This window comes from Lepidochelys olivacea (assembly GCF_965140295.1).
Source record: "Lepidochelys olivacea isolate rLepOli2 genome assembly, chromosome: 1".
Lineage (NCBI taxonomy): Eukaryota > Metazoa > Chordata > Testudines > Cheloniidae > Lepidochelys > Lepidochelys olivacea.
In genome coordinates, this window is record NC_140411.1 from 259,160,826 (window position 1) to 259,186,147 (window position 25,322).

General features: G+C 47.0%; 1 protein-coding gene and 1 long non-coding RNA gene across 2 annotated transcripts; one reads left to right on the forward strand and one right to left on the reverse strand.

Annotated features, from left to right (window-relative positions):
• Positions 1-25: 25 nt before the first annotated feature.
• LOC311526547 lies at positions 26-7,594 on the reverse strand. Its single transcript, XR_014713047.1, has 2 exons — positions 6,995-7,594; positions 26-1,544 (listed from the first exon to the last, which is right to left on the reverse strand). It is a non-coding gene; the product is annotated as an uncharacterized lncRNA (long non-coding RNA).
• Positions 7,595-16,703: 9,109 nt separating this feature from the next.
• On the forward strand, positions 16,704-21,873 carry NOL12 (nucleolar protein 12). The gene is made up of 6 exons (XM_084629489.1): positions 16,704-16,859; positions 17,434-17,539; positions 18,020-18,068; positions 18,662-18,804; positions 20,096-20,187; positions 21,138-21,873. The coding sequence occupies exons 1-6, from the start codon at positions 16,786-16,788 to the stop codon at positions 21,307-21,309; spliced, it is 636 nt and encodes a 211-aa protein (XP_084485615.1). The 5' UTR covers positions 16,704-16,785; the 3' UTR covers positions 21,310-21,873.
• The last annotated feature ends 3,449 nt before the right edge of the window (positions 21,874-25,322 follow it).

The window sequence follows — 25,322 nt, forward strand, 5'->3', positions numbered from 1 at the left end:
AAAACAAGTCAGGCTTATGCATAAATGGTTACCAAAATTTATTAAGCTAGATTCTAATCATGTGGTTACAAAATTGCTAGTGCCTACTTATTTAAATGTAGAGATGTTATACACACAAACAAGTTACAAAACTGAAGCCACAATCCCAAAGAAAGAAAACAAAGTATAGAGCTCTATTTCAAAATATGTGTACACTAAAGATAGGAGATCAGGTGTGGGTGCTTCTTACCCTCCTTGCATCTCTCGATTCCAGCGGTGCCAAGCCAGGATCGGTCACTCAATTCCGCGGAAAGACGAATAAGGGACAAGGCGTAGGGACCCTCTTAGCTGCAGAAGCCTTGGGAGGCTGTCACTTATCTGACCAGCAGATAGATAGTGAAAAGCACTCAAAAATCATGGTGCTGTAGGTCCCCTACTTATACCTCTGTACTCCTTTATTCTCTTTCTCCTTTCTTATGCCAAATTGAGGCTGGTCTGTCGGGGTGACGCCAGCTTTCGCAAGAGTAGTTTACACTTGCAAAGGAGAGAAACAATAAGTGTCGACGACTGGACATTTCTTTTATCAGGGTAAATATTTTCCCAACTAGGATGTTGGTGTGTGTGCATCACGCTATTTAGTAGGGGCTAAGAGCCATGTCTGTCACAGGGCCTCTGCCTGCTGTGAGTTTAATCGTTGTATCTGTTCCCAGAGGCACATTGTAGCAGCACACCTGTGCTTTCACAGCTTCAAAGGCTGTGCTGGAATATATGTTAAGTGCCCTGTTCCTGCTTCCTCCTGTGTTTCCAGCAATGCTGGTCTGAGAGGGGGGGGGCTGGCTGTCTGGCTACATTCCACCCCCTGATGCACCACACTACATCCCAGATTGCAAGGTGGCGGTGATGCCAGCACCTCTTGCCCTCCTTGGGGAAATCTAGAAATACCCAACAACCAAATTAGAGGATGAGGGTTCGCGGAATTGGTTAGGATCCCTTTTTAGCTCTAGGTATCTGATTTGCGTGGAGGACAGAGCAGTTTGAATCAAACGCTTCATAATACATAAAGTTACACAAAAAACAATTACAATAATTAAAATGGTTAAAACAGTATTCACAACCGAATGTAAAACGGGGAGAGGGAGAATCCCAAGTGTTGAGCTAACCATTGCATCCATGAGGTTTGTCCATTCTCAGCCACTGCATGTAGTGGTACCAATTCAATTCCCAGTCCATTGGTTGAATCCAGCAAGGTGCACATCCAGCAATTTGTAGCACCAGCAGCTGAGGCGATGGTTTGGATTGCTCCCCGAAGAGGATGTTCTGGTATTGCCAAGGTGACTGGAGCCAACAGAAGGATCATGAGGGCTTGCAGGAACATATCTCTGGTGGGTCGTGTTCTAGCTAAAAAACTTATTTTAAAACCAAAAGCAAAAATTACACCTGCTATTATAAGTAATGGCAAATATATCAACAGTCCATAGTAGTCTCTAGTGATCAAACAGGTCTGCTGCATGATCCATTTTGCTGACAGGTTAGCTGGCAGGTTGCTCGGAACCATGGGACCATTCCTGCAATAAATCACATGGTCAGCCGGTCTTGGATGCGATCCAAGCCTCTGTAATGGTTATTAGCCTTTTATCAGCATTTAAGGCACTCCATACACCTTTCTCTTTATAGGCATGCAAAACGCAGGTAAAGGTTCCCAGGGCTGGGTGTTTAATCACAACAGTATCTCCGGGAGCATACTTGGAACTGTGCAGTGGTGTTCTGGCAGGGGAGATAGCTTTCCCTGTAGGGAAGAATCCCCTGCTGATTGGACTTCCTGTAGGAGTCTGTCTGTTGTTTAATCTCTGCACCACTTCGTCCAGTCTGTCTCCCCATGTGCCATCAGTAGGCTTCAAGTGATTCTTTAGCAACCCATTCCATCGCTCGACCATGCCATTAGATTGAGGTCGATATGGAAGGTGGAAGGTCCATTGGACTCCATGGTTAAGGGTCCATTCCCTTACAAGTTTATTCTTAAAATGCGAACCATTATCTGATTGGATTTCTTGAGGCATTGGGACAATTGCTGTTAAGCGGTTTAGTCCCATAACTGTGGACAACCCCGTTGCCAATCGGGTTGGATATGCAAAACCAATCCCTGAAACAATTTCTACTCCAGTCAAGATGTATTTCCACCTCTGCCTTGTAGTGGGCAGTGGTCCGACATAGTCGACCTGCCAGGTTGCCCATAGTGTTTTTCCATCTCTTAGCCTGGCAAACCTTTGTCCTTCTACTATATGTTTTCTAGTCTCAGCACAAATAGTGCAGGCTTGTACCAGGTCTCTAGCCTGTCTGTGGGTGATAGGCCACCCCCTGATATGTGCTTGCCGCACTAACTCATCACTTCCTGTGTGTCCTAAATTATCATGTAACCATGAATATAAGCGTTCCCATTCTACTTGTGTGGTAAAGAGCTGGGCAGCTGCATCGGCTAAATTGTTTAACTGTGCAGCTGGGGTATTATTCCTCTGATGAGCTGAGACATGTCCTATAGACAGGGGTTGTTGCAGGGCATGCTGATATAACCACTTCCAGTATTCCAGTCCCCAGACTGGTTTACCTCCTATTTCCCAGTGGTTATTTTTCCAGTTAGTGATCCACTGAGTGGCACCTGCCCATACCGCATAGGAGTCCGTATATACTGCGGTGGCTCCTGCTTCACAGGCCAGTTTAATTGCAGCTAATTCTGCAAGTTGTGCTGACCCATCAATTTCAGCAGTTAGGGGTGCTGCAGAGGTGTCTGCAGGCACTGCTGCAGCTTTTCCCTTCCATTTTCCTTTTACCAGCCTGGCACTGCCATCAGTGAACCATACTCCCTCAGGCTTAGAAGGATCAAATGGGGCAGCATCCTTAATGGGAGACTGCTGTGGTGGTAGGCGGTATTCATCAGGCATTCCTACTTTCCATAGGGATTCCTGAATCATAGTGGGGTTTTGTGCAGTGTCTGCACTCCCTACCCTGTGGTGTATGTAAAGTGCCCATCTTTGGATAGTCATCTTTTGTGCTACACCAGGTGGTAACTCTTTCCCTTCCAATATAGGTTTAATGATTGGAAGAGGAGTGTGAATTGTGATGTCCTTATCCTGAGTTAATTCCTCAGTTTCTCTCAAGGCTGTGTAAGCTGCCAGAAGCACCTTCTCATAAGGCGTGTAGTTAGCCTGTGACCCTTGCCATGACTTGGAACCAAACTGAATTGGTCGTCTGGGAGCAGTGTCACTTTCTTGCCAGAGAGCATAAGACATTCCAGTGGCTCCCACAGTTAGGTACAAATGGAATGGGGCTTCAGGATGTATGGGACCCAGAGCCTGATAGGTGTGTATCTCCCCTATCAGTTGTCTGAGGGCTTCCTCATGGGCAGGAGCCCATTCCCAGGCAGCACTTTTCTTTAACAAATTGTACAATGGTCTGGCTATAATGGCAAAGCCAGGTACATGTTTTCTCCAAAACCCCAGGGTTCCCAAAATCTGTCTCAATTGATCTTTACTTTCAGGGGAGGGTGCCTGATTTAGCTCTTGCACAGTGTCATTAGGCACAGACCTCCTACCTCCCATCCATACAGTACCTAAGAATTTTATCTCTTGGGAGGGACCTTGGCATTTCTCAGCTGGTAACTCTAAATTAAGGGCTTCTAGTGCTCCTTTGATTTGATTCATAGCCTCCTGTACCTCTTCTGGGGTTTTCCCACCTATTAAGATGTCATCAATGTATTGCACAGTTTGTACATTGTGTGGCAGTATAAGGTCATCTAGGACCTTTGCCAGTGCCCCATGGCAAATAGTGGGTGAGTGTTTAAACCCTTGTGGCATTCGGGTAAAAGTGTATTGTACACCTTTCCAAGTAAAAGCAAATCTTTCCTGGTCAGCTGGTTGCAAAGGGACCATGAAGAACATGTCCTTTACATCCAATACTGCTAGCCAGGGTTTATCCCAGGTTTGTATGGTGTTTACAATATCTGTTATGCTAGGGACTGCTGCAGTTAATGGTCCAGTGTTACTGTTTAGCTTCCTATAGTCTATAGTGAGTCTCCATTTGCCATTTGGTTTCTTGATGGGCCACACAGGAGAATTAAAGCGAGAGTGGGTACGAATTAAAATTCCTCGCTGTTCCAAATCTTTGATCAGGTCAGTAACAGGGCTTATGGCCTCAGCTGGGACATTATACTGCTTTATGTTTGTTACTGTTGAGGGCGGGAGAGCAGGCGCGCTGCTAAGTAAGTTTACAGAATAGTGGGGAGGGCTTTCCTCTTCCAGGTGGGTGGCATGAGGAACAGAACTGACTCCAAAAGCCCATCTTTCCCCATTAATCCTTCCCTTCTTTCCTCTTAAAATGTCCATGCCCAGTATGTTGGCATTGCCCAAAATCACCTCATATTTTCGGGGCTGATGGTGGGGTTGCAATGGGATATCCAGTTTTATCTTAACTAATGGGTAAGTTATGGTACTGCCATTTACCCCTGTAACAAGTACTTGCTTTCGGCCAGTAGGTGGCAAGCCCTGAAAACTTTCTCGCTTAATCATGGACCTTTGAGCCCCTGTGTCCATTAAGAAAGGAATAATGTGTTTGTCATTTACAGTTACATGTATCCGGGGGTCTTTTGCTGTTGTTTTCTCCTCTTTGGATTTAAGCTGGTTTATTAGGAGAGGAGATTGACCCCCGCAAGCTAGTTTCCCTGCTCTGGTAACTCTTGCAGTTGCTGCAGCAATGGAGTATACCGGGTGTCTGCAGGTGGGGAAAGAGGAGAGAGCTGCAGAGGTGCACTGGGAGTAGCATGAGTTGTCTCCCAGTCAGCTCTTCTAAAGGTGGTGAATAATTTTAGCCGCTCTGTGGGCAGTCCATTTATCACATCTCTGGGATAACCTAAAGCCAGACATTGTCTCCACAACTTGGCTCTAAGCTCCTTTTCCTCCTGGGTTGGCTCTCGCTTGTTTTTATGTCCTTTAGATGGTGCCCCCTTGTTTCCCTGAAGGGAACGCATCTTAGCTTTGCCTGTCAGTGCTCTGATGTCTCCGAATTCTCTAAAGTATGACACCAGAAGGTTTAGCAGTGCCCGAAAGGTACTGTTATGTGCTGCAGCTTCTGATCTAAGGGACAGTGCCATAGCCCTGTGGTTACTCGGAACTCCCTTAAGCAGGGGTCTGAGATCATCTACATCTACCTGACCCTCCCATGGGCTTTCATAGGCTAACTCTTGAGGGTTTTGGCCAAGCATGCTAATAACAGCCACAGTTAATAGAGCTGTTTTTACCTCATCTATGTTGGTCCAGTGCATTACTGTGGGTTCATCTCGGTCTGCTGGGTAAATACCTCTTGCCCATCGACAAGCCAGAGACCAAAGTGTTTTAGGGGTGTTCCCCTCTGAATGTTCCAGGAATATTCCTGCACCTAAGTTAAGGCGCTCAGTTTCTTGGGCTGTCAGGCGTATATATCCACCCCCAGTGTCCCAGAGGCGGACCAGCCACTCTATTATACCTTCCTCAGGCTTTTTAGCAAAATCTCCCTGGATTGTTTTTAACTCCATGGGAGTATATTGGCGGGTGGTAATTTTGGTAAAGTGTGTTGGAGCTTTACTCCCTTTTCCCTTTTTACCTCCCTTCTTTGTTTTTGAAGAGGTGGATGGATAATTGTCATCCCCTTCTTCATCCAGCTCTGCTCCACTCAAATTTTCCTCATGTTCTTCTGATTTGTGATGTGTGATAGCTGGTCTTAATTTTACAGAGGGACCTTCCTCCTCAGAGGAGGGGGACTCATTTGCTGAATCCCAAATGTCTCCATCCCATTCCTCAGGGTCTAGCCAGAGAGCAGTCTCAACTTTAGCCCGGTTGATACTGCGTGTTTTAGTCTCCAGCTTTTCCCTTCGTTCTATCCCTTCTTTCTCAATTAAGGGAAGTAATCTTTTCTGAAGATGTTCCATATCCCTATTCAGTGTTCTTACTCTGGTATCTAAATTCTGGCATTCCTTGCGCAGTGTGTCCCTTTCCTGTTGCAGCCTATTAAATTCTATTGCCAGACCATTATAATCCTTACAGGCAGCTTGCCAAACGTTAGTAAGCAGCCATATACAAGCACCTTTTCCTTTCCCTTTCTTCATCTTGCAGGCAGTTCTCCAGTTACAGAAATGCTGCCAGATCTCTGCTGGTTTTCCCCAATATTTCTCCAGCAGTTCTTTGCTCCACAGAGGGTTTCCCCATCCCTCTTGGGTCAAACTTTTCTCTAGCTCAGGGAATTCTGTGGTGTTTATCATGACTGGTTTCATTGTGTTACTGTAGTGCAGCCTATATCACAATCCTGTTCGTGACGCCAATTTCTGTTAGCCGACGGCCAAGGATGTTTGGTGAGGTGCCAGCTATGCCCGTTTATACCATCCGTGACTTTAACCGCTAGGACGCACTGTCCCTTCGCGGCGGGCAGCCTGGGCTAGGCTGACGGATGCCCCAAGGTCCTAACCACCCGTGACTTTAACTGCTAGAGCTCAGAGCTCCTTCGCAGCGGGCAGTCAATACTGACTGACAGGTGCCCCAATGGCAGCACTAAGAGCCTCTCCACACCCGTGACTTTAACTGCTAGAGCTCAGAGCTCCTTCGCAGCGGGCAGCCAGGATTGACTGACAGGTGCCCCAAGAGTTTGCCCCGTGGAGGCGGCACAACTCAACGCTAGGCTCTTAGTACTCTCACCTAATGGCCAGGCTTTAGAGCCAAAACGGCTGAGGTTCTTTAATTGTGTTGGCTGCTTTACAGTAAACCAGAGAAAACAAGTCAGGCTTATGCATAAATGGTTACCAAAATTTATTAAGCTAGATTCTAATCATGTGGTTACAAAATTGCTAGTGCCTACTTATTTAAATGTAGAGATGTTATACACACAAACAAGTTACAAAACTGAAGCCACAATCCCAAAGAAAGAAAACAAAGTATAGAGCTCTATTTCAAAATATGTGTACACTAAAGATAGGAGATCAGGTGTGGGTGCTTCTTACCCTCCTTGCATCTCTCGATTCCAGCGGTGCCAAGCCAGGATCGGTCACTCAATTCCGCGGAAAGACGAATAAGGGACAAGGCGTAGGGACCCTCTTAGCTGCAGAAGCCTTGGGAGGCTGTCACTTATCTGACCAGCAGATAGATAGTGAAAAGCACTCAAAAATCATGGTGCTGTAGGTCCCCTACTTATACCTCTGTACTCCTTTATTCTCTTTCTCCTTTCTTATGCCAAATTGAGGCTGGTCTGTCGGGGTGACGCCAGCTTTCGCAAGAGTAGTTTACACTTGCAAAGGAGAGAAACAATAAGTGTCGACGACTGGACATTTCTTTTATCAGGGTAAATATTTTCCCAACTAGGATGTTGGTGTGTGTGCATCACGCTATTTAGTAGGGGCTAAGAGCCATGTCTGTCACAGGGCCTCTGCCTGCTGTGAGTTTAATCGTTGTATCTGTTCCCAGAGGCACATTGTAGCAGCACACCTGTGCTTTCACAGCTTCAAAGGCTGTGCTGGAATATATGTTAAGTGCCCTGTTCCTGCTTCCTCCTGTGTTTCCAGCAATGCTGGTCTGAGAGGGGGGGGGCTGGCTGTCTGGCTACAATGGTATATCTTACAGGGTAATTAGATTCAAAAACATAGAGAACCCCTCTAGGCAAAACCTTAAGTTACAAAAAAGATACACAGACAGAAATAGTTATTCTATTCAGCACAATTCTTTTCTCAGCCATTTAAAGAAATCATAATCTAACACATACCTAGCTAGATTACTTACTAAAAGTTCTAAGACTCCATTCCTGTTCTGTCCCCGGCCAAGACGACTACAGACAGACTACAGACCCTTTGTTTCTCTCCCTCCTCCCAGCTTTTGAAAGTATCTTGTCTCCTCATTGGTCATTTTGGTCAGGTGCCAGCGAGGTTACCTTTAGCTTCTTAACCCTTTACAGGTGAGAGGAGCTTTCCCCTGGCCAGGAGGGATTTCAAAGGGGTTTACCCTTCCCTTTGTATTTATGACACGCCCCCCAAATCTCAGCTAGGGTGAAACACTGGCTGGGATTTCTTCCTGGAGCTCTAGGAAAACAGAGTTAATAAGACACATGCATCTCTAAATATACTACCAAGTACATAAAGACTAACAATATTTTCCACATCTCAAGGACGATTTTAACCAGTTGATTCTGGGAAACTTTCACGGGAGAGTGCATCAGCCACTTTGTTAGAAGCTCCTGAGATGTGTTGGATGTCGAAATCAAAATCTTGGAGAGCTAAACTCCACCGAAGAAGTTTTTTGTTAGTTTCTTTGACAGTGTGAAGCCACTTTAGTGCAGCATGGTCGGTTTGCAGGTGGAAACGCCGTCCCCAAACATATGGGCGTAGCTTTTCCAGAGCGTAGACAATGGCATAACATTCTTTTTCAGTGACTGACCAGTTGCTTTCCCTCTCAGACAGTTTTTTGCTGAGAAACACTACAGGGTGGAATTCTTGATCAGGTCCTTTCTGCATTAAAACTGCTCCCACACCACGCTCGGATGCATCTGTGGTTACTAGGAACGGTTTGTCAAAGTCTGGGACCCTTAGTACAGGGTCAGACATGAGTGTCGCTTTAAGCTTGTTAAAGGCCTTCTGACACTTTCCGGTCCACTGAACAGCATTTGGCTGTTTCTTTTTGGTTAGGTCTGTCAGTGGGGCAGCGATTTGGCTGTAGTGCGGTACAAATCATCTGTAATAACCGGCCAAGCCTAAGAAGGATTGAACCTGTTTCTTTGACTTTGGGACAGGCCACTTTTGGATAGCATCCACTTTGGCCTGTAGGGGGCTGATAGTTCCTTGACCCACCTGGTGTCCAAGGTAAGTCACTCTGTTTAGGCCTATTTGACACTTCTTAGCCTTAACAGTTAGTCCTGCCTCCCTTATGCGCTCAAGGACTTTTTGTAGATGTTCCAGGTGGTCTGCCCAGGAATCCGAAAATATGGCCACATCGTCAAGGTAGGCGACTTCATATTCTCCTAATCCCGCTAGGAGACCATCTACAAGTCTTTGGAAAGTGGCGGGTGCATTTCGCAGCCCGAAAGGGAGTACATTAAATTCATACAGCCCGAGATGTGTGATGAAGGCTGACCTTTCCTTGGCAGATTCATCTAGCGGTACCTGCCAGTACCCCTTGGTTAAGTCCAAGGTAGAGATGAACTGGGCCCTTCCCAGTTTCTCTAATAGTTCATCTGTGCGTGGCATGGGATAGTTGTCTGGGCGAGTTACAGCATTTAGCTTACGGTAGTCCACGCAAAAACGTATTTCCCCATCTGGTTTGGGAACTAGAACCACTGGAGATGCCCATGCACTTTCAGAGGGGCGGATTACACCCATCTGTAACATATCCTGGATCTCCCGTTCTATAGCAGTTTTAGCTTGAGGAGACACCCGGTAAGGTTGGACCCTAATTGGGTGAGCATTACCTGTGTCAATGGAGTGGTATGCCCGTTCAGTCAGTCCTGGGGTGGCTGAGAACGTTGGCGCGTAGCTAGTGCACAGCTCCTGGATCTGCTGTCGCTGCATACGCCCAAGGGTCATGGAGAGGTTCACCTCTTCCACACCACCAGCACATTTCCCTTCGTAGTAGACACCTTCAGGCCACTCAGCGTCGTCTCCTCCCTGGGCTGTAAACTGACAAACCTTTAATTCTCTGGAATAAAAGGGCTTTAGAGAATTAATATGATACACCTTAGGCTTTCGGTTGGAGGTGGGGAATGCTATGAGATAATTAACAGCTCCCAGGCGCTCCTGGACCACGAATGGCCCTTCCCACGATGCTTCCATTTTATGGGCCTGGAGCGCCTTTAAGACCATGACCTGGTCTCCTACTTTGAAGGAACGCTCTCTGGCATGTTTATCATACCAGGCTTTTTGCTCTTTTTGAGCATCCTGTAAGTTTTCTCTAGCAAGGGCTAAAGAAGTTCGGAGGGTGTTTTGTAGGTTGGTTACAAAGTCCAGAATGTTAGTTCCTGGAGAAGGTGTAAATCCCTCCCATTGCTGCTTCACCAACTGCAATGGCCCCTTAACCTCACGGCCATATACAAGTTCAAATGGGGAAAACCCTAAACTGGGATGTGGTACAGCTCTGTAGGCAAAGAGCAACTGCTGCAATACTAGGTCCCAATCATTGGAGTGCTCATTTACGAATTTACGTATCATGGCCCCCAAAGTTCCATTAAACTTCTCCACCATGCCATTTGTTTGATGATGGTAAGGAGTGGCAACCAAGTGATTTACCCCATGAGCTTCCCAAAGGTTTTTCATAGTTCCTGCCAGGAAATTAGTCCCTGCATCTGTGAGGATGTCGGAGGGCCAACCTACCCTGGCAAAAATGTCTGCTAGTGCCTGGCACACACTTTTAGCCCTGGTGTTGCTTAGAGCTACTGCTTCCGGCCATCGGGTGGCAAAATCCATGAAAGTCAGTATGTACTGCTTTCCTCTGGGTGTCTTTTTCGGAAAAGGACCCAGAATATCCACAGCTACTCGCTGAAATGGAACTTCAATGATGGGGAGTGGCTGGAGAGGAGCTTTGACCTGGTCTTGGGGTTTTCCCACTCTTTGGCACACCTCACAAGACTGGACATAGGTAGAAACATCCTTGCCCATTCCCTCCCAGTGGAATGACCCCCCCAAATGGTCTTTGGTCCTGTTCACCCCAGCATGGCCACTAGGGTGATCATGGGCTAAGCTCAAGAGCTTGGCCCGGTATTTAGTTGGAACTACCAACTGTCTCTGAGGATGCCAGTCTTCCTGGTGTCCCCCAGAAAGAGTTTCCTTGTATAAAAGTCCTCTTTCTACAACAAACCTGGATTGATTAGAAGAGCTGAGAGGCGGTGGGTTGCTCCGTGCCGCCGTCCAAGCTCTCTGGAGGCTTTCATCTGCTTCCTGTTCGGTCTGGAACTGTTCCCTTGATGCTGGAGACATCAGTTCCTCATGGGATTGTGGACCTAGGCTTGGTCCCTCTGGAAGCGATATAGGGGATGGAGCTGTTTCTGTTGACTGTGAACCGCTCTCCGCTGGTGCACTATGTTGGGATTCAGGCTCCGGCTGAGCCTCTTGTGTAGGGTTATCGGCTGCTGCCAGTTCAGGTTCGGTGGGGCCCTCTGGTGTTGAGGTTGCAAGTACTGGATTCAGTGCTGACACGGGGTCTGGTGTTGGTTGTTCGGCTGGTTCCGGTTCTGGGACTGGTTCCGTCTGGGTCTCTGGGACTGGATCCACTACTGCTGTTGCAGACATTGGCCTGGGGTCCAGGTCCATCACCTCTGACTGGGTCCTGATAGAAGTTTCCGGAACAGAGCTAGGCCTCACGGCTTGTTTAGCCTGGTTGCGGGTGACCATTCCCACCCTCTTGGCCTGCTTCACATGATTGGCCAAGTCTTCCCCCAACAGCATGGGGATGGGATAATCATCATAGACTGCAAAAGTCCACATTCCTGACCAGCCCTTGTACTGGACAGGCAACTTGGCTGTAGGCAAATTGAAAGAGTTGGACTTGAAGGGTTGAATCGTCACTTGGATCTCTGGGTTGATTAAATTGGGGTCCACTAAGGAAGCATGGATAGCTGACACTTGTGCTCCGGTGTCCCTCCACGCGGTGACCTTCTTCCCACCCACACTCACAGTTTCCCTCCGCTCCAAGGGTATCTGGGAGGTATCTGGGCCTGTGGACCTCTGGTGTGATTCCGGTGCAATGAACTGTAATCTGTTGGGGTTCTTGGGGCAGTTGGCCTTTACATGCCCCAGCTCGTTACACTTAAAACATCGTCCAGCTGACGGGTCACTGGGGCGAGGAGGGTTGCTGGAGAACGGGGTGGTGGGACGATAAGGGGTCTGGAGGGTTCTTTGGGAGGTAGGTGGGGCTTTGGGCGGCCCCCGGTAATAGGGTGTGGTCTGGGGTGGTCCCTTCTGGTCTCCGCTCCAACTGCGACCAGTTTTCTTCTTCTCTGCCACCTCCACCCATCTGGCTCCAATCTCTCCTGCCTCAATTACAGTTTTGGGTTTCCCATCTAGGATGTATCTTTCTATTTCCTCAGGAACACCCTCTAAGAATTGTTCCATTTGCATTAGGAAGGGCAAATTTACTGGAGATTCAGCACTTGCTCCTGATATCCAGGCATCCCAATGTTTTACAATGTGGTAGGCATGTCGGGTAAATGACATGTCTGGTTTCCACCTTAGGGCTCTGAACCTCCGACGAGACTGCTCGGGTGTTATCCCCATTCTGACTCTCGCCTTGGATTTAAACAGTTCATACTTGTTCATGTGTTCTTTAGGCATTTCAGCTGCCACCTCAGCTAAGGGTCCACTGAGCTGCGGCCTCAGCTCTACCATGTATTGGTCAGTAGAGATGTTGTACCCAAGGCAGGCCCTTTCGAAGTTTTCTAAGAAGGCCTCAGTATCATCACCTGCCTTGTAGGTGGGGAACTTTCTGGGATGGGAAGTGGTACCTGGAGAAGGATTGCTAGGGTTTGTTGGTATATTCTGCTGGGCCTTTATCCTCTCCATCTCCTCCACATGCTTCCTCTCTTTTTCCTTCTCCTCCTCCTTCAGCCGCATGAGTTCTATCTGTCTTTCATGTTCCCTTTGTTTTTCCTCAGCCTGAAATTTGGCTAATTCCAGCTGTAGTCGAGCTGAGGATTTGCCCATTCTAACCTCTCTGTTTTTAACTAACTTTACACCCGAGGTTTAGAAATAAACAAACAAAACTTGGCTGTAAAATTTTGCTGTGCTGGAATAGAATACCTATTCTCTGATAGTGATTGTCAGCCTACAGAAAAAGACAATTCCCTTGTCTCTGCTCTGGGCCCAAATTAAAGCAAAAAACCTCCAACTACTTGGAAACCTGCTTACCCAGCCCAAAGAAGAAAAATATTTCTTTTCAAACCTGTGCTCCTTGTAAAACAAAAAAAAAAAAAATCAAAATCCTAAAAAAAAACCCTGCCACTTTTGTCTCCAGGCAAATGGGTAGAGCACACACCCCCTATTTACTTTTAGGAAGAAAAGAAAAAAAAAAAAAAACCTCTGGGTTGGAAGACTGTGAATTTCCCTGCAGGAGTTAAGTACCCTGCCTCCAGGCAAGAAAACCTGCAATTCACAAGATAATCCCCTTTTGTCTCTGCTTGGCCACAAAGCAGAGAGAAACCAAGCTGCTTTCAGTTTCAAAGCTGCCTTCTGGACTTCCTAAAAATTCCTTTTTAAAATCTGTATTTCTAGTTCAAAAAATCTCAACTGGATCTCAAAATGATTTCAGGTTAATCCCACCACTGTGCCACCATGTCACGGTTCCTCCCCCACTCTGAACTCTAGGGTACAGATGTGGGGACCTGCATGAAAACCCTCCTAAGCTTATCTTTACCAGCTTAGGTCAAAACTTCCCCAAGGTACAAAATATTACCCCCGTTATCCTTGGAATGGCTGCTACCACCACCAAACTAATACTGGTTACTGGGGAAGAGCTGTTTGGACGCGTCCTTCCCCCCAAAATACTTCCCAAAACCTTGCACCCCACTTCCTGGACAAGGTTTGGTAAAAAGCCTCACCAATTTGTCTAGGTGACTACAGACCCAGACCCTTGGATCTTAAGAACAATGAACAATCCTCCCAACACTTGCACCCCCCCTTTCCTGGGAAATGTTGGATAAAAAGCCTCACCAATTTGCATAGGTGACCACAAACCCAAACCCTTGGATCTGAGAACAATGAAAAAGCATTCAGTGTTTTACAAGAAGACTTTTAATAAAAAAATAGAAGTAAATAGAAATAAAGAAATCCCCCTGTAAAATCAGGATGGTATATCTTACAGGGTAATTAGATTCAAAAACATAGAGAACCCCTCTAGGCAAAACCTTAAGTTACAAAAAAGATACACAGACAGAAATAGTTATTCTATTCAGCACAATTCTTTTCTCAGCCATTTAAAGAAATCATAATCTAACACATACCTAGCTAGATTACTTACTAAAAGTTCTAAGACTCCATTCCTGTTCTGTCCCCGGCCAAGACAACTACAGACAGACTACAGACCCTTTGTTTCTCTCCCTCCTCCCAGCTTTTGAAAGTATCTTGTCTCCTCATTGGTCATTTTGGTCAGGTGCCAGCGAGGTTACCTTTAGCTTCTTAACCCTTTACAGGTGAGAGGAGCTTTCCCCTGGCCAGGAGGGATTTCAAAGGGGTTTACCCTTCCCTTTGTATTTATGACACCATGTCATCTGCTGCAAGGTCTTATATCTGACAGTCCAGTCAAGAATCTTGGACCAGCCTTCTCTGTGGACCTGTTCCCCTCCTCCTGCTCCTTTGGCAACTGTCTTTCTTATTTCCTTGTTGCATGGAGTAGTATTACCTCAGATCAATTGTTCTTAAAAATCATTTCAAAGGGAAACTTTACCCAATTTCACTCCATGCTGCCTGTATCCCTCTTCCACATCCCTTTCAGGGATCCCTAGCATAAGATAGTGCCAAAGGAAGAAATGTTATCCCTTCTCCACTTGGGTACTGTAGAGAGGTTCACTCAGCATTAGAGCTGGGTGGAGAAAGGTAATTCTGTTTCATGGAGGATGTTAATATTTCAAAATGTGGTTTAATTCCAAATTTCAAAATTCTCCATAAAAAGGAATGGAGCCCCATCTCTGGAGCAATGTCCTTTAAGTGCTGCCCAGAGCCGAGGACCCTGGAAGCCTGGGGTTCCCAGCAGCTCGTCAGGTGGACTACTGAGGAGCCAGACAGGCAAGGTGGGAGGAAAACAACTGACAGGCAGGGTTCTATGGGAACTTCAGTGAAATTGCACCATCTCTGCAAAATATTTTGAATTGGCAAATTTGGAACTTTTCCCACCAGCTCAACTCAGCAGTACAGTGGAAATAAAATAACAAAAATAAGCAATGGAAATGTTTAAAGCACTGTACAGGTATTAACTTAATAACACCTACCATTTCCTAATGCCCTCTACCAGTTGCCTGCAAGAGAATCCACATAGGCAATGCCTGAAGAAAAAGTTATTTACCACAGTAACTGTAGTGATCCACATTCTTCTCTAGTATTTCAGTTTTGTGATAGATTTTTGAAACAGTAGAAGGGAATGACAGTATGGGCCCTCCAGAAAGTCATATGCTTGTGCATGCAAGGAGCCTGCATTTCACCTACAAGTGGGACCCCTGCAGGCAAATCATCTCAAACAATAACCGTTATGGTAAGTAACCATTTTGTAAGTTGTGCCCTTCTGTAAAGAGTGGGCACACCACTCCCGAGCTATGAGAGGGAAGAGTGGATGCGCTACTTCCAGGAGCTCTGATAGTATGGTGATGAGCACTGTATAAGCTAGATAAGGCCATGTCTACACTACAAAATTATCTCAACCTAACTTACGTCAGTATACAGCCCCCCCAGTTATTAAATCACTTGTGTGTGCACACTTAGCTCCTTGTGTCGGTGGTGTGTGTCCTCACCAGGAGTGCTTGTATCGATTGTATTGTCAGTGTGGGGCATTGTAGAATGGCTCCCAAAAGCCAGTCAATGTAAGCAACACAGTGTCTACATTGACACTGTGTTGACCTACTTACATCAACTGACTCTACACTGCTTGGGAAGGTGGTGTTACTAAATTGGCGTAGAGAGGCACTAATGTAAGTGGGCGCCAAATAAGTGGAGACATTCCACAGGCAGGTCAATGCAAGGTAGCTTAGTAACCGTGTCTTTTAGACTAGGCCTAAATAAATACGATAGAGAGGGGAAGATATTGGAGCTAGTCCAGATATACTCCCTTATGTGCAGTTGCTAGACAAATGCATTCACACTCTTAGTGCCCTGCAGTGCATTAGTCCAACAACTACATTGAGGGGAACATCTCCAGGCTAGTAAAGAACATGCCCTCAGTCCCCAGTGGCAACACCTTCGGTGAGTTAAAAGAACAGAGATAAAGGGCCACTTTCATCCCTCGTGTACACCCAGTGCCATTTTATTCAGTGGGGTTATATGGTTGTAACTGAGGGCAGAATTTGACCTACTAAGAAGAGAACAGGTAATTGACAGGAGGTGGGTACAGAAAAGCTGCAAACTGAAGAAGAATAAAGTTCAGATCAGGAAACTAGAGGAGAGGCAGCGAGGCTGTGAATTCATTCTGACTGTATTCCCTTGGTTGTTAGTAGATAAGGTGTCAGTGCCTCAGAGAAGGACCCCCACAGAATAGCTAACCTAAGCATTCAAAAATCACAAGTCTGTCTCTCCAGCTCCGCCCCAACCTAGGCTCCCAGGATTGGGAACTTCCAGCTATTGTTATTACTAATGTACAGAGACTGTTCTGGGAATGGCCTCAGGCATTGCGGGGTGGGAGAAAGGGGAGATGCGCCCCACGAGAGCAGGGCCACAGCGTAGGCGGGTATGAAACTCCCGGAGGAGCTCAGCCCTGCCCAAACCTGAGCCAGGGTGTAAAGGGTGAGTGAGCTAGGGCTTGCGTTGCGCACACTGTCGGTCACGCTTGTTGAAGCTGAGAGCCACCTGGCCAAGGCCTCTCCCACGCCCCAGCCCGAATCCTTCCCGGATGGCGCGTAGGGAAGGATCATCCCTTCACCCCCGGCCTGCCAGCTCAGGCTGTAACGCTCCCCTCCCCGGCCAGCGGAGCAACCGAGCCGATCTGCTGGGGGCGCTGCGGGGACGCAGCGGGCGAGCCGCCGAGCGGAAGGGGCCGGGCGCAGCTTGTCCCGGCTGCGCTGGGAGGAGCCCGGCGGGCGGCTGTTCCCCGGAAGGAGCAGCGCTGCCGGGCCGGGGCCGGCATGGGCCGCAAGAAGAAGGGGGGTAGCGGCGCGAGGCTCCGGCGGGCGGTGATCTTCGATGAGGACAGTCGGCGGTGAGTGAGCGGGGCTCCGAGCCGGGCTCCATGGGCCGCAGCTGCCCGGTGTCAGGAGGGTCCGACGGCAGAGACGCCGCCGGCCGTGCCCACGTGTGTGAGAGGGGCAGCATCAGAGTCGCCTCCTCACGTGTGCGTGTCAGGGGACAAGGCAGCTGGACCCCCACTTCCTCCAGAGGTGCCTCCCCACTCCCCAAGTGTGGGTGGGGTGGGGTGGGGGGGAGTAGCTGGACTGCACCCCTTGCAGAGGTGCCTCCCACCACGTGGGAAGCAGACACACACCCATACCCACACTAGGGATGTTTCTTCTCTCCCTGTCCCTTTCTTTGAATGCTGAGTGAGGAGGGCCTCTTGAACTGGTAGGAAAAAGGTGGGCTGTGGGCCTCAGCTTTGGGAACGCTCTATGCTGGTCCTCCTCCTCCTCTACTCTGTGAAGAGCTGCAGGCCACGCCAGATAGCTGGTTTTCTTCCTCTCATTCCCCACCCCTCTCTCTGGGGGCGGGAGGGGCTTCTGCAAGGGTCAGGGCTTCTCTTCTGTGCAGGATAGCTGTAACCTGCCCCGTGTGCTCTGCAGGGAGTTCCTGACTGGGTTCCACAAGCGGAAAGTGGAGAGGCGGAAAGTGGCCGTGGAGGAGATCAAGCGAAAATTGAAAGAGGAGCAAAGGAAGATGAAAGAGGAGGTACTTTCCCCTAGGTGATCTATGTGGTTCGCTGGTTAGAGGTGTTTAGTTCATGGTAGTATGTTGTGGCAAGGGGCCATACAGTAGTTGTGGAATAGCTGGAGTGTTTCAGGGCATGGGTAAGGTGGATTGGTAAGACAGGGTGCTGAGAGGGGAAGAAGGAATGGAATAGCTGGAAGTTCTGCAGCATTTGGATGGAGCAGCAGAGCTGCATGGTAGCTCCAGGACTATAATAATGGGATGCATTAGTAGGGTAGAATTGATGTGCACTGGCACAGCTGTGTATGGAGGAAGATTACACCACCTCTTCTCACACTGGCTCTAGCCAGTGCTGTATATGCAGGACAACTTGACACTCGAAATTTATTTTGCATCCCAGTTGTGGAGGAAGGGGCGGGGGGGCATGCTTTGGGCAAGGGTTTGGAGATTGTGCCATGGGTGACAGCTGGTAAGACTGGACTTGACTGGTTTCCTTTTTAGCGGCACAAGGAGTACCTGAAAATGCTGACAGAGAGAGAAGAGGCCCTAGGTGAGTGTTGTCTGCTGTGGTGGATCTGTACCCTATAATGACCAACAACTCAGTTGATGTGGAAAAAACCCCAAAATGTCTGGGTGCTGAAGCTACAAGGAGGGGTTTTTAACTGAGGGCCAACCTGATGCCTTAAAGTTTTATCCCCTGCTGTTAGGAGACACGTGTCCAATCTCTCCTTCATTGGTGTGGTATGAGTTGAGAGTAAAGCAGAGGCAGCCCACTTAGCCCAGCGATGATTTTATTGCCCCCTGTGTCTGACTGAGAAGCAGTGTTGATGGGCTATAGAGAGGAATCCCTCAGCCACCATCTTTCCAGGCAGAGACTGTATATGGTGGGGATGGGAGGTATAGAAAGCAGCAATTGGGAGGTGATCTGTAAGGCTTTGCCAAAATGTGAGATCCCCTGTATAGAGGGAGAGAATGTTTGTTCTTATTGACTCCACTCTCTGCCTCTGTGGCTTCAGAGTGCCGGCTTCTCAGTCCCATATAGAGCAGGAACTGGTCAGGGTGAGTTTGGCCTGGGAAGCCCATTTGCTTTGTGTTTGTGTTGTTCACACCTTTCCTGCATGGTGTGTTTTGTTGACTCTGCAGATGAGGCTGATGAGTTGGAACATTTGGTGACATCCCGAACAGAATCTGTGAGCATTGATCACCCAAACCACACTGTAACAGTGACTACCGTCAGTGACCTGGACCTCTCAGGAGCACGCCAGCTAGGACTCAGCTCTTCTGGGGTATGACTCTCTGCTGTGTCTCTGTCCAGTCCCCATTGTCTCAGCCTCAAAAATCTCCAAAGCTGGTTGGATGGGACCAACATTCCCTAAATATGACAGTCCTTTGAATCTACTGGGGCCCCCAGTAAGAGGAAGGATGGGAAAGGAGACTAGCAACTTTTACACTCTTCGTCAGTTGGCATTGTTGGTTCTTGAGTGGGCGGTAAACTTTCCTGAGAGGCAGCTTCACACCCAAAATTAAGTTCTCATATTCCATAGAAACTTAGTGTTGGTGAAAGGTGGTGAATTGATAGCCCTGGTGGCTGCTGTATCCCCAGAGCAGATATGACATGATTGGCAAGTGTACAGACTTTCCTACATGGCCTGACCACTTGGCTTGAGTCCTTTCTTGAAGAGATCATCTCTATGGTGAGAGGGAATTTGTCTCCGTGACCCACTTAGTCCTTGGTCTCTCTGCTGAGACTGCAAATGAGGAATCCAGTTAGTTCCAGGTGTGGTGGCTTTTTGGTGTATGGAAACCCCAGAACTGAACTGAGACCTCAAACTCATTTCCCAAGGGCCTTCAGGCAGTAATTGGTTGGAAACGCCTTGTTTTTTCCCTATTGTTACTCATACCTTCTTGTCAACTGTTGGAAATGGGCCATCCTGATTATCACTACACAAGTTTTTTTTTTCTTCTGCTGCTAATAGCCCACCTTAATTGATTAGTCTCGTTACAGTTGGTATGGCAACACCCATTTTTTGACATTCTCTGTGTATATATATCATCCTACTGTATTTTCCACTGCATGCATCCAATGAAGTGGGTTTTAGCCCACGAAAGCTTATGCTCAAATAAATTTGTTAGTCTCTAAGGTGCCACAAGTACTCCTCGTTCTTCTTGTGATCACTGTGAGCCTATGGATTTGAACTAGTAACATAGACACAAAAGGTTCCCTGTGTGGTAGAGGGAATCCTACAGATCCCCAGGGACATCTGCCCATCCAGAAATCCACCCTGATGTCTTTCAAAAATGAAACCCTCTGATTCATCATGAAACTCAATTCTGTGTCCCTTTAGACCTTAATTACAGGTTGGGTCTTGGAATGGAACAGAATAGTGGTCCCCTATTGGTCTGTGGAGCCCTTCCTTATGGTTTACTGAGACATTGGGAACCAGGCAGTGGAGGATTTGAAGAGTTGGAGAAACAGGTGGTCTATGGGAGGATCTTTCTTTCACAAAATTGTTGTCAGAATGAGAAAGCTGTGGAACCACCTAATGCTGCTCAGACTGACATGTCATGTTTTGTTAGGGAGGAGGTAGTGGATTAGAAGAAAAGGAGACGTCGAGTGGATTCACAAGTACGTTGCCCAAGAAGTCTGGAGATCCCTTCCTGTCTCAGAGGTGGGTATAAAACTACTCGACTTTCTCCTCCCACCCCCAACGATTGTAGAGCATTCTACCACCCTCTAACTTAGATATCTGGAGTATTCATGTGGGGAGACAACATAGGGTTTTGATGTCCATCCTGGGCTTGCTGTGTTTTGTTAAGCTGATGCCATGCTCATCAGCTACCAGCAGAGGGCACCTGCAGAACACAAGCATAGATGGGCCATGGTGCTCCAAAGCTGGGTTTGAGGGGTGTTTTGCACCGATGGGTAAGGAGTGTTCAGTAATGTTAATCCCTGTTGGTAGCAGCAGAAGGGTATTGGTGCAGTCTGGGTGGAGTCCCACCCCCTCCTCAACAGATTTGCAAAAGGAGATGGTTTGCCAATCAGGTGACTTTAAAGCTTAAAACTGTGGCATTCTCAACATTTTCTAGTGTCCAGGATTCAAAGCTGCTTTGATGGCCTTACGGGGCGGTATTTAATGCTAAAGTGTCTGGGCTATGCTCCATTTTCAAAGAGATTAAAACTTTACTCCGCATACTTAGACTGCAAGTTCTTTGGCACAAGGGTCATCTTCTTGTTCTGTTTGTACAGGCCGAGCATAATGGGGTCCTGATCCATGATTGGGGCTCCTAGGTGCTAGTGCAATACAAATATTAATAGCACGGTGCCATGCATCACCACAAGCAGGCAAACTGCCTTTGTGGCAGAGGCTGTAATCCCCCTCTGTTTAGGCACCCGTCCATCCCAGCTAGGTCTCAGGGCTTGTCTACACTGTAGTGCTTAGAGAAGATGCTACCTATGCCAATGGGAGAGCTTAATCCACCTCCCTCACAGGTGGTAGCGTTAACAACGGGAGAAGCTCTCCCATCAACATAGTGCTGTCTGCACAGGGAGTTAGTTGTATCAACATAAGTCTGTAGTGTAGACCAAGCCGCAGACTTTCTCTCTCTCTTTCCTCTACAGGATCTCTTCACTCACTGCCTCGCTGCACGCACGCAGCCGGAAGAAGCCCAAGGGAAAGCAGCTCAGACGTGGTCAGGACCAACACAAGAAAACCCAGAAACCTAGTGCTGGACGAACCAGCAAGTCCCAGCGCCGGAAACTGACTGGCAAAAGAGGGTGCAACCAAGACTAATAGACAAACTGAAGTGGAAATTATCTGCAGGGCCAGGCTCTGCATTTGGCAACAATCTCTGCCTGATGTGAATGCCCAGTTTGTTGTGGATGGGTCCTTGTTTGGATTCTTGTTCAACAAGCTGTACAGCCAAGCCCATCTATTTCTTCTCCTGGTTGGGGCCAGTAAATGCTGGGCCAATCATTTTTCACTGTAATTGCATGTCTGTTACAGTCTCTGTTGGGGGGCTGAGAATCAAGCCTGGACCTGCCTTTTCTGCATAGGTCCCCCATTCCCTGGAATTTCCTCTTCCCGTGGGAGCAGAGGAAAGCTAGTGTCTTCCCTGACAGAAATGGAAGAGTTGGGTTTGGAGTGAATGACATCCAGAGGGTTTATAGGAGGAGGGAGGGCTCCACTTCCACCCATGCTCTGCTGCATTGACTGTGCATCCCTCCTTGCTCAAGAAAGCTGGCACCACTTTGAGTGTCTCGTGTTCTTTATACAAAGCCACATGCCTGTATACAGGTAACCGGGGAGATTGGTAACTTCCCTGGTGTAAATCTTTATAAATATCACTTTGTAAGAGCGCGAATGTGTGTGTGCACTTTATTGCAGGTGGAATAGATAGTAGACTAAGCCCAGTTCCAGCTGGGAGGAAAGGGATGGGTCCTGTTGAGGGATGAGGAAGGCCTTGAATTCTCCAGCACCTAGTTCCTCAGGGAGGGGAACGCATTTGGAGATGTTTTAGTGGGAGTACTGAGATAGGCATGGCAGGAGTGAATTGCTCCACTGGTCACTGAAGGTTGCTATATTACATCTGACAGTGTGACAGTTTAGAAAAGTAGGAAATCCAGTGCACTGGCCCAGCTGTGCTGTTGTGCCCATGGTGATGGCAGAGATCTCCCCAGGCCTTTGCAGTGGTCGACCTCTGACCTCTTGAATGTTTGTGCCAGAAGGGAACTGTTTGTTCTCCCATGGCTTGACTAGAAGATTTTTGGCTAGTCCAGGGGTTCTCAAACTGGGGGTTGGGACCCTTCAGGGAGTCACAAGGTTCCTACATGAGGGGGTCATGAGCTGTCAGTCTCTACTCCAAATCCCACTTTGCCTCCAGCATTTATAATGGTGTTAAATATACTAAATATATATATATATAATATATTAAATATAAATATATTTTTAATTTGTAAGGGGGGGTCACACTCAGAGGCTTCCTATGTAAAAGGGGTCACCAGTACAAAAGTTTGAGAACCACTGGGCTAGTTTATGCTGCAAGGGCTTCCCTGTATATCTGTATCAACAAAGTCCCCTAGTGGAGACTCCGCATATAGCTGCAAACGTCTAACTTACCGTGTAGTTAAACCACCTCTCTAGATGACCTAAACTATACGACTGAAGGATTCTAAGATATGTCTACAGGGGGGGATGCTGGCATAGCTCTGTTGGTCAGGGATGTGCCATTTTTTCACACCCCTAAGCAACATAGCTAAGCTGGCAAACTTTGTAGCATAGGCCCAGCCTATGTCTATAGGAGTTGGTGACCCCTGATTATGGAATTTGGAGAGCACCCACTAAAAGAAGATTAAAAGGGGAGGGAGCTGCCCAGAAAGATCATTTTGCCAGGTCAAAATGTTCTCTCTGCCCCTGGTCTGCTCTTCACGCAAAGTTCTTATCCATCCCTCCAAGAAAGTAGCACCATGATTCTAGCTCTGCAAGCCCTCTAGGGGCATTGAAATGACTATCACCCTTAAGATAAGTTCTGTGTGGTGACTTTAATGTACCAAATCATTTCTTCCCCATTCCACCCCTGAAAAAATTCTGCCAGAGAGAAGGAGAAAAGGGCTAAATGTGGGGGTAGTGTCACCATTTGTTTTCTAGCTGCCATGCTAGACAATTAACCTCTCTGTGGCAGGATCTATGAAACCTCACTAGGTGATCCTGTGCTGGAAGAGTTCTGATCTGCATAAAAAGCCTGTGTGGGGAAGAAGCACTTGAGTTGTTACAGTTTTCTCCTCTTCACAACAGAATTGTAGTCTGATGGAGACAAGGTAAGTTAAATAAAGGGGCAGGTGTGTTCCATTCGTGTGCTGTATGGAACACACAGGAGTGGGAGAGCAGAAGTATGGCTTTATGGTTAAAGGTCTGGTCTAGGAATCATGCAGAGTGAGCTTAATTCTAGCTCAGTCACAGACTCCCTGGGTGACTGACGAGACACTTAACCTCTGTCTCACTTCCCCAGGGGTAAAAAGAGGGTGATAATCCTTCCTTTCCTCTCACCCATTGTCTGGCTTGTCTGTTTAGATTGTAAACACGCTTTAGAGTGGGGATTGTTTGCACTGGGTTTGTACGGTGTCTGCACACTGGAGCCCTGATCTCAATAAGGGCTTCTAGATGCCACTCTAGTACAAATAAATAACGAGGAGCTGCCAGTCCCAGAGGCAGTCTAAAGACAGAAGTGTAGTTGTAAAACACTAGGTGATAAAACCTATTGCAGTGCAGGTAATAACGTTGGAGAATAACTAATGGCACTTCTGTAAAAACTAGAACAAGATAAACAGGGCACACATTAAATGGATTAAAGGCTGCCTAACTGATAGGTCTCAAAATGGAATTGTAAATGAGGAATCCTCATCAAGCAGGTGTGTTTCTAGTGGTGTTCTCTAAGAATCAGTTTTTGGCCCTATACCTTTTAATATTTTTATCAGTGACCTGGAAGGAAACATAAAATTGTCACTGATAAAGTTTGCAGATGATGCAAAAATTGGAGGAGTGGTAAATAATGAGGACAGGTCACCGAGAGACAGCCATCTGGATCATGTCGTAAACTGGGCCCAAGCAAACAATATGTGTTTTAATGTGGCTAAATGTATACATCCTAGGGACAAAGTGTAGGCCATACCTACTGAAGAAGGGACTTTATTTTGGGAAGCAGTGACTCAAAAAGATTTGGGGTTCGTGGTGGATAATCAGCTGAACAGGAGCTCCCACTGTGGCACTGTTGCTAAAAGTGCTAATGTGATCATTGGATGCATGAACAGGGGAATCTTGGGTAGGATTAGAGAGGTTATTTTACCTCTGTTTGGCACTGGCAGAACTGCTGCTTGAAATATTGTTAATGAGTTCTGGTGTCTGCTATTCCAGAAAGACACTTCTAAATTGGAGAGGGTTCAAAGAGGAGCCATGAGAATGATTAAAGGATTAGAAAACATACTTTATAATTATACTCAAGCAGCTCAATCTACTTTGCTTAACAAAGAGAAAGTTAAGGGGTGATTTGATTACAGTCTGTAAGTACCTACAGGGGGAACAAATATTTAATAATGGGCTGTTTAATCTAGTGGAAGAAGGTATAGCACAAGCCAGTGGTTGGAAGTTGAAACTACACAAATTCCCACTGGAATTAGGGGTAAATTATTACCAAGGGGGGGTGTGGATTCTCCATCAATGACAATTTTAAAATCAAGATTGGATGTTGTTCTACAAGATCTGCTGTAGGAATTATTTTGGGGCAGTTCTCTGGCCTGCATTATACAAAAGGTCAGATTAGATTATCGCAATGGCCCCTTTTGGCCTTGGGATCTATATAGGTGGGAGTGGTAGCCACTCAGGTTTCATAAAATGAGCTTTCATTTTATCACAACTGAATTTGTAGGCCCTAAAGTTGTGAAGAAAATCTTAAAAGCATGAATGAAGTGCAAACTTGGCTCAGTGTTTTCTTCCTGAGTCTGCAGCCAGCCTGAAACAATAGGTCTGAGAGCTGTGAACTACCCCACTTGTCTCAATAGGATGTTTACACTGAACCCAACAATGGCCATTTAAGTGTCAAAGTTGACTATTTCATGGCCAATCATTTTAGTAGTAACACCCCACTCCTGTGTTTATTTAATATCTCTAAAATGCCTTCCCAAAAGTTGCCCAAAACTCCAGCTCTTGCTACTGACAATTTCTTTGCTACAGTTTTGTGTTGTCCACAGAAAAATCCATGGAATGTGGAAACAATGTAAATGTGGGGATTCAATGTATTTATAGAGCTGACT